The sequence below is a fragment of the Lactuca sativa genome, chromosome 4 (genome assembly GCF_002870075.4).
Source record: "Lactuca sativa cultivar Salinas chromosome 4, Lsat_Salinas_v11, whole genome shotgun sequence".
NCBI lineage: Eukaryota > Viridiplantae > Streptophyta > Magnoliopsida > Asterales > Asteraceae > Lactuca > Lactuca sativa.
In genome coordinates, this window is record NC_056626.2 from 14,122,559 (window position 1) to 14,136,755 (window position 14,197).

Here is a 14,197-nt window from a genome sequence, read left to right on the forward strand (position 1 = left end):
ATTCGAACGGATTTTTTTTTCTAATGGAGTTAAAAACATTCTTGAAATAAAAGTCCGGTTTCCAATATTAGTTCCAGTTATTCTATGTGCCTCAATAACACGTTTTCCCAATGATATCAACTGTAGTCTTGTGCCATTACATAATCTATTTTTCTGATCAATATTTCTCAGTAACATTACCGGAACACCAATTTTTAAAACTAACTTATGATTTAGTAGACCGGATACTTTGAGACCATTTAATACATCAGGGGAGTATAAAGTTGCATCAAACTGATCATGGACAAATTTGGATTCACATATGCTGTCTGAACATAAATATTCAACCTCGTCTCCTAGAAACTTCTTAAGCAAACGGTCGTTTATTTCCTAAACAACTTCATTTTTTGGAGCAAGTATCGCTCTTTCTTGGAAATAATTTGTATTGCTATAGTTCTTGAAAATTGAAGGATATACAAACTTAATTAAGGAACCTATAGGATCATGTGAATCATTAATGACCATATCATCCAGAATATCGATAATCGTTTCACCGTCGTTCGGACCACCAAGTTTGCCTTCTCCTATATCCAATAGCCAATTTGCATAATCTCTTATTTTTTCTATATCCGATTGATCCTTCCAACAGTTAGCCTCATGTTGTTTTGTTAATCTATGGACTTTGCCATGTTGCCATAAATATGAAGAACTCAAAGAAGCATTTACAATGTTCTGTCTACTGCCAACCGGAACAACAGGTAGAATTTGTCTGAAATCTCCTCCAAAGACAATACCTTTCCCTCCAAATGGAATATTTGAGATGCTTGAATTTCCGCACCTTAATTCATCTTTCAAAGTTCGATCTAAAGATTCAAATGCATGCTTATGGACCATAGGTACTTAATCCCAAATTATTAAAGAGGTTTTTCTTATTAAGCTAGCCAACTCACCATCTGGATTTATTTTACAAAAAGAATCCTATGAAAGTTCAAATGGAAGTATAAATCGAGAGTGTGCTGTTTTACCACCGGGCAATAATAAGGAAGCAATACCGCTTGAAGCAACATTTAAAACAATATTACCATCAGATCTAATTGCTGCAGATATTGTCTTCCATAAAAAAGTTTTATCCGTTCCACCATAACCATAAATGAAGAAGACATCTCCATTATTTTCTTTAACAACACTCATGATTTTAAGGAAAATGTTACGTTGCTCATTTGTTAATGCAAGAAACATACGATCAAAGTTAATCTTTATAACGGGAATGTCGTAATCTAGCTCCTTGGTGATAAGTTGATTGTTTGAAGAAGAAACAGATTCAACATTTGGGTATGGCATCTTTGTGAAGTTTTTGAGAGTGGAGTTGTTTCGAAGTAAAATTTGTTCTATTTCGAACAAAGTTAAGTTCTTAAGTTCATCTACACTGAGTGATAATTCTGCACCAAAATATATAATTATTTAGAAAATATGTGGTCAATATTTAATAATTTTGTTACTAATTATTTAATGGGTGTTGAATAATAAAAAGAAAATATTTTAAATAAAAAATAAGAAAAAAATGTAACATCTGCAGACTTAAATCTTTGTCTTTGGTTATGTAGAATTCTATCTGCCAAATATTCCCTTGTATTTTCCTAAACGACCTCTGGTTTAGACATACTATTACACATTAACAATGTAGCAAATAAGAAGCGTAGATAGAAACCAGATCAGAATGACTTGCTTCTTTAATTGCATCAACGTATTCCTTGTCATCATATAATAGCCAGAGTGCATAACAAACATCTCTAAAAGAAGAATGTGTTTCACCATTTACCGTGCGAATATCATCAAATGACGTCGGACCTTTTACTTTATTTAAAAGAATCCTTAAGAAATATGCTTCCCCTAGATTAGGTGAAACCGAATGAATTCTACCAATGGCTTTTCCTACTTTCCTTCGCTTCCAAAACCGACCATTTAATATCCAAACAAACTTTATAGGAAATTCAACATATGTAAGTATTCGTGCTTCACTATCGATTACATTACATTCCATCCAAGATGTGAACTTTGAAGCAACAACAGAAGGTTTGTCCAGAACATTGTCAATATCATCGTCTTTACCATATACAATCTGTTGTTGATTTGGAAGATGAAAAGGTAGTCTGACCACAGAAGGATATCTGCACTGAACATCATATTTAAAAATTCGACATGATGCTTCACATGCTGATAAATATCTACAATCGTAATATTCAGCTATTTCATCGACAACATCATTATTTTCACATTCATTGTTGGCTGGTACAACAGCAACTGTCGCTCTATCAGGACCCTTATTTGTGTATTTAAGCAAATACTTTATTGAAGATCCCTGATTACACCATTCAACATTAATATGTGCCTGATATCTTTTCAATAGATATTTGTTGTATGGAACAACATTTCTGTTATCCAACTTGACACCCAATATTTCTACAAAATGACTATTGTTTCTTCGCATATATAATGGAAAACCATTTTGATCAAAAGACGAATGATTACATAATTGTGTTGGAAAGCTTTTAGAGCACTTTTTATCCACCATGCATGGACAATTCATATTTTCACCTCCACATGGACCATGAATCATAAACTCATTCAAAAGTGAATACAATTCAGGATCTTCAATTCTGTCTAGTATCTCGGCGGAAATTATCGGATCGATAAATTCAACAGTTGGTAGATTGTTGTCAGAATGCATAAATAGACATATATGACTATGCAGCAAACCTCTCGTTTATATTGTTTCGGCTAGAACTCACTCGATCTCAAAATCGAACTTCGGGCTTCATACTGTTAAGCTGAAACTTAGAAAAATCATAACTTCCTCATACGAAGTCAGATTTGGACGTTCTTTTTATGCACACTCTCGATTTAACGTAGTCTACGACTTTCGTTTAGATCGCTAAGCCCAAATATATCTCTATCGTAAATTCACAATTTACATCGCGATGTGTCGTGCCGGTTCTGTCGCGAAACTTCGACAGGTCATAACTTCTTCGTTATAACTCGGATTTCGACATTCTTTATACATCCAGAATCCTTGTCACGACCACTACAACTTCAGTAAGATTATTCATTACAAATAATCTTCTATAAAAAAAATCATTTTTGACGCTTATCATCTCTAAATTGACTAGCCCTGATCTACGGGCGTTATAGTGCTGACACGTGGCATCGCACACAGGTGAAAATTAGCCGATTTTCAAAAATTCATAACTTTCGCATACAAGCTCCGTTTTCGACGTTTTTTATATCCACGCGTAGGAAATAATAAGATCTACAACTTTCATTTTGACTTCCATTTTCGTCTGTCTTTCTATCGTTGAGTTCCTATTAACGAGATCTTCAACTCTCATTTAGGTCGCGTAGGCCAAAAACCACTCGATCTAAAATTCGAATTTCGGGCTGTGCACTGCTAGGCCAAATCTTAGAAAAATCATAACTTCCTCATACGAAATCAGATTTGAGTGTTCTTTTTATGCAAGCTCTCGGTTTAACGTCTACTACAACTTTTGTTTTGATTTCTAAGGCTAAAAATTCCTCTATCGTAAATTCACTATTTACAATGCCCAGTGTCGTGCTGGTTTTGTCGCGAACTTCGATGGACCATAACTTCTTTGTTATAACTCGAATTTCGGCGTTCTTTATATGTACGGAACCCTTGTAATATATACTACAACTTGGTTAAGAATGCTCCTTTTAAATAATATTCCATCAAAAACTCATTTTTTGATGCTTATTGTCTCTAAATTGACTAGCCCGAATCTACAGGCGTTACACAAATCAATCAAGAAATTCAAAGGGACTGACCTCACGTCGTGAGAAGCCTCCTCTCATGTTGTGAGCTCCAAGAATATAACCAGAAAAAAGGGTCATTCAACCCTTACTTCATGACATGTCATGTCTCACATCGTGAGATTAGTTTGAAGCCAAAAGTTCAACTTTTAAGACATAAATCCATTAAGCCTTCAACCCAAACGTTCCAAAGGGTCTTTAACTTCTTAATACACCAAAAAGGTGATGTTTTTAGGACATATATGTGCAATACATGTCTAGATCTCATTTACTTCAAAAGTTGAAGAAAAGGCATCCAATTTTCATACAAGGTTCTCAAACCCTAAAATGAGGTTAGAAATGCTTAGATACGAAGGAAACCCTAAAATGATCATGGGCTTGGGCTCCATCAGCTCTCACTTCATGAGCTCCATTTCTCAAGTTATGAGATTAGTCTTGGAAAAAATCTTCAAGCAACCCATCTCACGTCATGAGCCCCCTATGTCTCACGTCGTGAGGCTCTTTTTCTCAAAAATCCAACTTTTACTCCTTGAAACCCTAATTTGATTCATTCTGGAAAACGAGTGTTACATGAGTGTTGGTGGCAAGGCTCTTTATTGTATCTTCCAAGGACATATTAGACCTGCCAAATTGCTGATTGGATTTCGTATTCAGAAACTGGCGTTGTTGCTCATTCGGAAAATTTTGTTGATGCTGAAAATTAGACTACTACTAAAATCCAGATGCTGAAATAGTTGCTTTTGCCACAAATTACCATTCCATCCTTGATTATTTTGCTAATAAAAAAAATTTATGCTGATATCCTCCAACAACCTTTAACGCAAAAGTTTCTTCTTACAGTAATGGACACATATCAGTTGGGTTTCCATCATTGAGCTGTTAGTTTTTAGACAAAATTTCATAATTTGTCCCTATGATTTGCAAAATATTGCACTATAAGGACTTTTATGAAAAATGTCACGCCACTGGTCATTATGGTTTCGAAAAATGCATGAATGGTCATTCCGATGTTAATTTTAACTTTTGAGTAACTAGTTTTTTTTCTAAAAGACCAAAATGCCCTTGGACCAAGTCTGAAAGTTATGTATATATACCTCAAGGATCCATTATGAAAATTTGAAATTTTTTATATATATATTAATTACAAATATAAATTTGAATATATATATATATATATATATATATATATATATATATATATATATATATTAGTTTTTTTCCAACAATTTGATAATTTTCTTGCCTTTTTGATATTTTGTTTTCCATTTTGTTTTTTATTTTAGTTATTTATGGTTTTTCTAATGCTTTTTTATTTAAATTCAAGTAAACGAACTTAAATTCGATAAACTATGTCGGAACTGTTTTTTCTTTAATTTTTGTTTTTTGTATATTGAACCGATAATGTTTTTTTAATTTTATGTCGTTACGGTTCATTTTTTTTATTTGGATACTCCACCAAAAAAACAAAGTTGTGGTTTTTATTTATTTAAAATAATACTTATGTTAAAGTTTATATTGAATTATGTGTTTTAAAATATTCCATAGTGATTATAGTTAGCAATATTAAGTTTGCAATTATAATTATCATTATTTGACTTTTTTTTCATTTCCCACTAAATCGGTTCTCGTTTATTTGGTTCTCGGTCGAATTTGGTCTGGATCTGAATTTAACCTATTGAAAATAATAATTAAACTAATCATCTAGTCCGACTCTTATTATTTTTTTATTCTTTATTTTTGTCCATTATCAAATTGAAAAATATTATCTGGATTTTGACACACTGATATCACATATAAATATATGATTTAAACACTGAAAAAGTTATAAAGAAAATAGCAAAGTCTTTGAGTTTTTAATTTTAATTGGTTGTAACATAAATATAATAGCCACCAAATAGAAAACAAATTGGATGGAAATTACAAATATAAATATTACATTTCCAAGTACTGTCAAGAGCTTTCTAATTTATGTATATTTATTAGTTACAACTTAAGAGTTTTTAACTTATGATTATTAATTCGTAATCACTAATAAATTTTTATTTTCCTTTCTTATATAAGGTTGTAAAGTTTTGCTCATTAAAAACAATAATGTATTTGAATAGATTTGTGATTTAAATATGAAAAGTTAATATAAATGTTATAATAAATGTTTTAGTGGTTTTATGTTATTAAAAGTTGTAGTGTTTATTTTTCGTAGTTTTTATTATTCGTTGTATATCTATATTTTTTAATACAAATGTTATAATAGATATTTTGTATATTTATGTTACTAAGAGTTGTAGTTCATATTTTTGTTCATACATTTTGTTAACCGTTATATATAGATTATCATATGTTTGATATATAATTTACACAATTTTAAATGTTTTATAAAATTATCAAATAATTGTATATATCACAATGACTTAAAAATTAAAACTATAATCATCATATCATACTATATTATAAAGGAATCATTTTTTCTTTCACCACATTCATTTGAAACTCCCGAGTTCTTCATATTTCCATACAATATACTTAATTTATTAACTTAAATATGCTTTTAGTTGTAAACATTATCATAAATGGAAGAATTTGTGACTTATCAATATGATATACTTAATTTGTTAACTTCAATATACAGTTAAATAAATAACCTACATTAATATATCAAATAAGCCTAAAAATTTAGTGTAAAATTTAAAACCTAAAGTAAAATATCAAAAATGGATTAAACTCTATCATAGTGAGATGCCACTTTGACATTCAATGGATTTGCAGTTCAATCACCATTGAACTCTTCACTGAGAAAAAAGGAAAGTTTTTAATTCTTAAATATATAAAATAAATTAGCTTTTGTAATTTTCTATTGAAATCTATATTGAGTTCAATGCATTGTAGAAAAACGTTGATAGAGTTGCATAGAATGTAAAAAAAATGATATGGAATCCATTGAACTCTATGGATTTCAATGCATTGTGGATGCCCTGAATGTAAATGACAATATTACAGATTGGTCAAAAGTTCTAAACTTGGTGCCAATTATTTGGATAAGAACCCAACATGTTTCATTAAGACGTTGCAAACAGAATGTCATGCATCAGAAATTAGCAAGGGGCTTCATCAGATTCTATCAAATATACAGACTAATTACTTGAAAGTGAAAACATTATATGTATCTAGGGATCATTTGCATGAGTGGGTAGCTGGTTTTAGTAGGAAACTGCAAAGAAGCCACAAAAATCAAGGACATTCAAAAGGGTACATTATATTTCATCAAACACACATAATTAAAAGCCATAGAAACTAAAAAGGATTAACTGAAATCTACACACTAACAAGAGCAAGGAAATAGATCCCACCAAAATTATAGGCAAAACACATGAATGACGAACTTGTATAGGGACAATAACAAAAATATTCACTTTCTTTGGCGCCATATCAAATAAAAATTCCAAAATAAGGAAGATTATATGGTATATGGGATAAATATAAGTCAACGCTCGATATTTTCCGGATTGGATATGTTCACTACTAGAAAAACAACCTTTAACGACGCTCATTTCGCGTCGTAAAAGGCTCAGATGACGCGCAAATGCGCGTCAAGGAAGGCCCTATCATATAGAGATACGATGCGCTTTTGCGCGTCGTCTATAGACGACGCGCATTTACGACGCTCATTTATGATGCGCAATTACGACGCGCGTTTACGACACGCAGTGCGTATCAAGGAAGGCCCTGTCATAAAGGAAGACGACACGCATTTGTGTGTTTAAACCTTACGACGCGCGTGTTAATGACACGTGATGCGTATCAAGAAAGCCCCTGTCAAGAAAGGTCATGTCATAAATGAAGATGACACACATTTTTGTGTATCATAATTTTAAATGTTTAAAAAAATATATTTATATGTTTATTAATTTTTAAATTAAATTTGCATTTAATGTCTCATAATATAAATAAATTACGATATACAAAAAATACAATCCATTGCATAAAATTTAGTGTCATACAATTCTATTTCATTACAATATATAAATTTGTATTCATCTAATCTACTCTGTGTTTCATAGTAACAATTGAAATGAAGAATGCAACACGTGTATTTGCAGCATCTTATCTCTTTCAGCTTGAGCTTTCTTTTCCTCTTCTAACTCTAGAGCTATTCTCTTTCATCAATCCTGTAAAATTAATTCTTATTACGACACTCTACTTTTAAACATACCAAGTTCACAGGTAAGATTGCAATTCCACTTGGATTAACACTTGAATGCAACCTTGGGATCCCTTAAGTGAATGCAACATTCATTTTATTTATTTCTTTGTGTTTATTATTTAATCAGGCTGTGGTTTATTCTAGAAAATGTGTTCAGGAAAAAGTTTTATCCATTTGGATCAACACCAAAAATACCAAACAAAACTACAGAAATGGTACCTGTTCTATCCTTCGCCACTACACTCATTATCTGTTTCAGCCTTCAAAACTTCACCACCAAACTCACCTGAAACACCATACACCTCTCATTCCTGTTGCAAATGAAAACCAAATCTGAGAAATGGTTTTATTATTGGACCTATTTAACATACGCATGGACTTATTAAGTTTATTCATGAAAAAGAATAGAATAGAAAAGCTCCTTGAGCAAATCTACCCGGTTTTAGCAAATCTATTACAAATACAAGAGCTGTTGTACCTCAACTGCTCTTGCTTCAAAAAAGTGATCATGTATGGGCGGATGACCACCATCATGCTGAAGGATTCTAAGTTTTCCTTCCTACAACCAAAAATAAATAATAAAAATAAAAATATAGACTAAAGTTTTTTTTATTAGATAAAGTACAGACCTTGGTTCCATAAAAAAGACCAACTCCAGCAAGAGGATGAAAGCAAGCTACATTGACCTCATCTTCTGCACTCGGAAGCACACTCACAAGTTCCATATCTGAAACTCTATATACCTGAAACCCAAAACCATATGTTCAAATAATAAACAACCATCAATTATTATTATTATGATTTATGATGCCTTTACTTATGAATACTCATTTCTGAAAAATAATGCTTGAATCAGTCATGTAGGAGACACATTAGTTAATATTTGGATATGGATTATTTCGGAGAGGTTTTCTTCAACAATGACAAGTAAGTAATAATAAATATACCTAAACTTACATCTATAATCCAGACATGAACTTTAAATTTTTTTTGGAAAACCGTTAGACTCTTAAGTGTCCATTCTCTTTTCACATTTTAAATCTAATTAGAATTATATTAAATTCTTAAGAAATAAAGGTTAATATGAACAGGGCAAGTTTATTTCAAGCATTAGGCATATCCTATGATTGTATCAATATTTATCTCATACATGAGTGATGACTTATTAGCACATTTATATTTGTTTTTATCTTTTCAAATATTTTGACATTTTCAAGATGGTTAGAACCTGCATCTGTTAATTTTTAATTTTTCATTTTGAAGTTTAGATTATTTATATCACTCTCACTCACTTTTTCATATAAGTCACACCCATTACCCCTACAGAGCACAAGAAAAAGAGTGTTGATAAAGACACAGGTGATGCGAATCTCCAACAACTTACATATGATGATGAGAAGATGTCAAAGGTTGCTATGCAACGTAAAAGAGGAGACTTTATGAATCCATGAAGACATGCTTTCATTTTTTTTCTACTTTTATTAATAAACGAAATATGTATTATTCATGTTTTTAACGTTATATTTCATTCAAATTTACCAAGAAAAGAAAAATACAAGTGTGGACACCCTCAAGACAAAGAAGACAAATATTCACAAAATCAAGAAAATGACATCATATTGAAGTTGAATTCTCTCATTCAAGGTCCCAACTTTCATTAGCAGTGAATTTAATTTTGTTGTTATTTCCATTTTTACCTATAGTTGTGATGCTTCTTTTTTTAACAGTGAATGGACACTGGACTATAGTAAGAAATTACAGAAATGGTCCCTGGATTAATGGAATAGTAATATGTTTTTAGTTCCCTGGATTAATAAGTCTATTTTTGGTCCCTGTAGTTTTAAATTTCAGTAACTATAGATTTACCGAATGTAGTTTTTTATTTCAATAATATATTTCATTCCATGCAGTTTATAATTTATATCAATTTGATTTTTGGTCCTTGTAGTTGTTAATTTAAGATAGGTATAGTTTTATTCCCTATACTATAGTTTTGAATATGTAGATTTAATCCGTGTGATTTTTAGTTTCGATAACTACAGTTCTAGTCCTTATAATTAATTACTTGCATTAGTAACAATTTTGGTCCCTGTGATCAGGGTAACCCTACTAGTTATAACTTTCATTAGTTACAATTTTGGTCCCTGTAATCAGGGTACCCCTACTAGTTATAACTTGCATTAGTTACGCGAGAGTATACTTAAGGAATGGAAAAATTCTGAAGCAGTAACAACCTGATGCTGGTGCTTACAAGTGTAAAAGGTATATATATGAACGAAAAGCATGCAGATACCTAGACATAAAAGAACATAGGATGGTTTGGCACACGCCAGGGAAAATCGATTCCTGGTGATTGTCTCTCATTGATTGTTACTCCATTTTTGAGGGTACCTTCGGAAAATATATTGGAAGGAAACTCTGAAAGTGATGGATGCATACTGAACCTGTAAAGTAGAGGCAAAAAGTCATTTATGGCCTACTTCCAAAATATACTAAAAGAGTTAGACTCCTAAAATAACTCAAAAAAGTTTAAAAAACTAAATATTCCAAAAACACCCCTGGGACTCTTTTTGTCCCACAATCTGAATTAAGTCAACAACAAAATCTAAAATTTGCCAACCAAGGATCTCCGAAACCAACACATGTGCAACAAATGACATCAACACTCTGAGATATCTGTCGTTCTGTAGCGTGCTTCAGTGCTTTATACTTTTTCTCGTCACTGCTGGACAATTCCCCTGCGTAAGTTACCAAATAAATATCTGTCAACTCAATCCACCAACCATAATTTTGATAATTTACACAAAAAGTCAGGAAGATCAGGTTAGGTGTATAAATGACATTAATGGTGCTAGGAAAAGAAAACAATGTCGATAACACAGGAATGAGATTTGACAAACAAGCAAGAAACGCATTAGCATTTGTAACCCTAAGAGCCGATGGAGAGTGTGAGTTCATGTTCTTCCACCATCCAAGTGCCGATATGCTTCTCACAGAGGCAGAACTCGATACAGATTTGATCCAAAAGGTACATTCAATCATCCATTTTTGATGGCTGTATATTTAGAAAGATTAAATTGCGACCATTTTTTGTTATTTAACCAGTCGACAATCTTTCACTACGGATCCATTAGTTTGATTGAAGATCCATGCAAATCAGCTCACATAGCTGCATTGAAAATTGCTAAAAAAAGCAGGAAGCATTCTTTCATATGATCCTAATTTGAGACTACCTTTATGGCCATCACCTGAGGCTGCTCGAAAAGGCATCCTGAGAATTTGGGATCAAGCAGATGTTATCAAGGTGCAAAATTTCACAGTGGGTTGACTTTTTTTGACATAAACCTTTTGATGGGTTATTGACTTTTCGGGAAATTACAGATTAGTGAAGATGAAATTATGTTCTTGACTGGAGGTGATGATCCCTATGATGACAAAGTTGTCTTGACCAAACTTTTTCACCCAAATCTCAAGTTGTTGATAGTCATAGAAGGTCCTAATGGTTCCAGATACTACACCAAGGTTATTTTTGTAAATTTAATATGATTGTTGGATTATCTTAATTGATATCAATTTGCGAGTTTTATTTTCAGGATTTTCATGGGAAAGTTGGTGGTGTTAAGGTGAAGTGTTGATACAACGGGTGCAGGTGATGCTTTTGTTGGAGGACTCCTTCTCAATTTGGCCAAAAATACTCAATTATTTAAGGTTAAACATTTAAACAAATTGGCTGAAAAAATCATTTTCTGAATATATTGATTTTTAAAAGATTTATGTCATGCCTCATTTTATGATTAAAATAAGCTAAGAGATGCATTGAGGTTTACAAATATTTGTGGGGCCATTACAGTCACAGAGAGATGAGCGATTCCATCATTGCCTTCTAAGGAAGCTGTTTCATAAGAAGTTGGAAGAATCCGAAAATAAATAACTTGTGTCATTTTTTTGGTTTGAAATTAGAAGAAATGATTATTAAACAGTCTTCTACAAGGTAGAATGTACTAGAGAACAAATATGAACAAAAAATAGAATTTGTTCATTATATAATTGTATTTATGTATTGTTCCTTTGCTTGTAGTTCTTGAATTTGTTCATTATATACTTGCATCTGAAACACCAACAATTAAAGTCAAAATAAATCAAAGAATTTCGAGCTCAGATGAATGAAAATCCGTATTTGAGAGTCAACTTCTTATTCTTTTCTGTGATAAAAGTCAACCTTTCAAGCACAAATGATGGATACACTCCTCTCTAGCTGTTGTTCAAGCTTTTGTAGTTAACCAATGGTGCTTGATCCCAGACCTTCTCCGAAAAGTTTCCTGTAATACAAATACCAAGACCATATATATATATATATATATATATATATATATATATATATATATATATATATATATATATATATATATATATATATATATATATATATATATATATATATATATATATATATATATATATATATATATATATATATATATATATATACTTATTACTTACAGATACCAAGACCACCCCATCCTTTGTTGATGATGCCCCTTTGTCCTGATATTTCTAGGGCTTTAATGATTGTCTGTGTTATTTTCTCAGGCTCTTGAACTGGCTGACAATGGATAAATAAAATTGTGGGAATTTATATTTAGATTACTTTTTTTTATAATATCAATTATAAAAAGCATAAAAGAACTGATGACATGGATAAAGAAAACTCACAAGGCTACCAAATCTAATGTAGATAGCCTTTGGGCCAGCTTCAAGCCATCATACAAGTTCTTCAGGGGGTTTGTAGTTTGATGCGAGATCAAGGAAACAAAATCGAACCACATAAATTTTAGGTCCCCAATCTGTGAATATTATGATTTGATTAATCCATCTCATATAATAAAGTCAAATAAATAGTTAATATAGGGAAAATTTACCTTTTGGTTTAGGAACAAGATGAGGACTCCATATGTATCCATGTGGAATAACAGTCTCAGAGCCTTGAGAACCACTAAAATACGTGACAGGTCACAGATTCAACTTTTTCTTCCTAACATCAGTTATCATGTCTCGAATTCCAAGCCAAATTAAAGAGTCAACTATCTATCTGATATGACAACTGCAACAACACATGTAAAATACAAAAGTTAATTATGTAATAGAAACAAAAAGAACTAATAATATTAATGATTGAACTTACTCTATATCCAGCTGGTTGCTTGACACGGGATAGAGGATGAGGAAATTCCTCCTGTTGAAGAAACTCCATGTTTAAGTTAGACAATATCCTAGCTCGATCACACTCTGGGATAAGGATAATGGGTTCATCATCAAGATAGCGAACTGGATCTCCATAAGGGCCCACCATCAGAAGTATATCATCCCAATACAGCAATACACTGTCCATTCCACACCAAGCAAGTTGCTCTGGAGCTAGGGTAGAATGTAGAAGAAACAAAAACAAGAAATCGTTATATAAGGAGAAGATAATGAAACCTGATTGAAGCCCTGAAGTTGCAGGGACGTCAAACTGAAGACAGAAAGAAGAAAAAATTTATTTGTGAGAGAAGACACATGAAGAATGTACCTTTTGGGAGTGAACCAAGAAGGAGTAGGATCAGATAGGTCTTGACGGGCGGCACGTAGGTCAGCGACTGTGGCGGAGAGGAGAGATGGGTTGGAGGAGAAGGCGGAAGTGCTTGCTTAGGTTGATGGCGAGCTTCAGCTTTGATTTCGTTCCAGACCCAGTCGCATTCGTTTTCTCAGCCATTAAGGGCGGTTTGTGGAGATGATGATGGCATCGTGGACTACAACATGGCGTTCCGATCTTGAACCAGTATCTTGAGATGGCGGAAGTGTGTGCTTAGGTTTCTAGATGCACTCCAAACTCTTAAAGCTTATCAGGTTCGATGTTGGTGGTGGCAGATTAGGGCTTGCAGAGAGAGAGAGAGAGAGAGAGAGAGAGAGAGAGAGAGAGAGAGAGAGAGAGAGAGAGAGAAGTCGATTCAAAAGGATGTGCTGATTTAAAAGGATTTTTAGGGTTCTATTGTAGGATTCTAGTGTGGATTGAGTTTTTAAGGTTCAATGGCGGTGGCAGTGGCGATAGCTTAGGGTTTACAGAGAGAAGGGAGGAGTGAATGAAAAGGGAGATACTGCGGAGAGAGGGTAGAAGCGGGGTTCTTCAAAATATTAGAATTTCAGACGATTTCGTTT

General features: G+C 32.5%; 2 protein-coding genes, 1 long non-coding RNA gene and 1 pseudogene across 3 annotated transcripts; 1 reads left to right on the forward strand and 3 right to left on the reverse strand.

The window, feature by feature from the left end:
- Nucleotides 1–369: 369 nt before the first annotated feature.
- Nucleotides 370–873, reverse strand: LOC128133376 (uncharacterized). The gene has a single exon (XM_052770770.1). It carries the CDS (start codon nt 871–873, stop codon nt 370–372), a length of 504 nt encoding a protein of 167 aa, XP_052626730.1.
- An 84-nt stretch (nt 874–957) lies between these two features.
- On the reverse strand, nt 958–2,707 carry LOC128133377 (uncharacterized). The gene is made up of 2 exons (XM_052770771.1): nt 1,702–2,707; nt 958–1,418 (listed from the first exon to the last, which is right to left on the reverse strand). Exons 1-2 carry the CDS (start codon nt 2,705–2,707, stop codon nt 958–960), a joined length of 1,467 nt encoding a protein of 488 aa, XP_052626731.1.
- An 8,158-nt stretch (nt 2,708–10,865) lies between these two features.
- On the forward strand, nt 10,866–11,905 carry LOC128133781 (probable fructokinase-7; annotated as a pseudogene).
- Nucleotides 11,834–13,436, reverse strand: LOC111909746 (uncharacterized). Its single transcript, XR_008232081.1, has 5 exons — nt 12,922–13,436; nt 12,716–12,846; nt 12,503–12,605; nt 12,222–12,321; nt 11,834–12,110 (listed from the first exon to the last, which is right to left on the reverse strand). It is a non-coding gene; the product is annotated as an uncharacterized LOC111909746 (long non-coding RNA).
- Nucleotides 13,437–14,197: the final 761 nt, after the last annotated feature.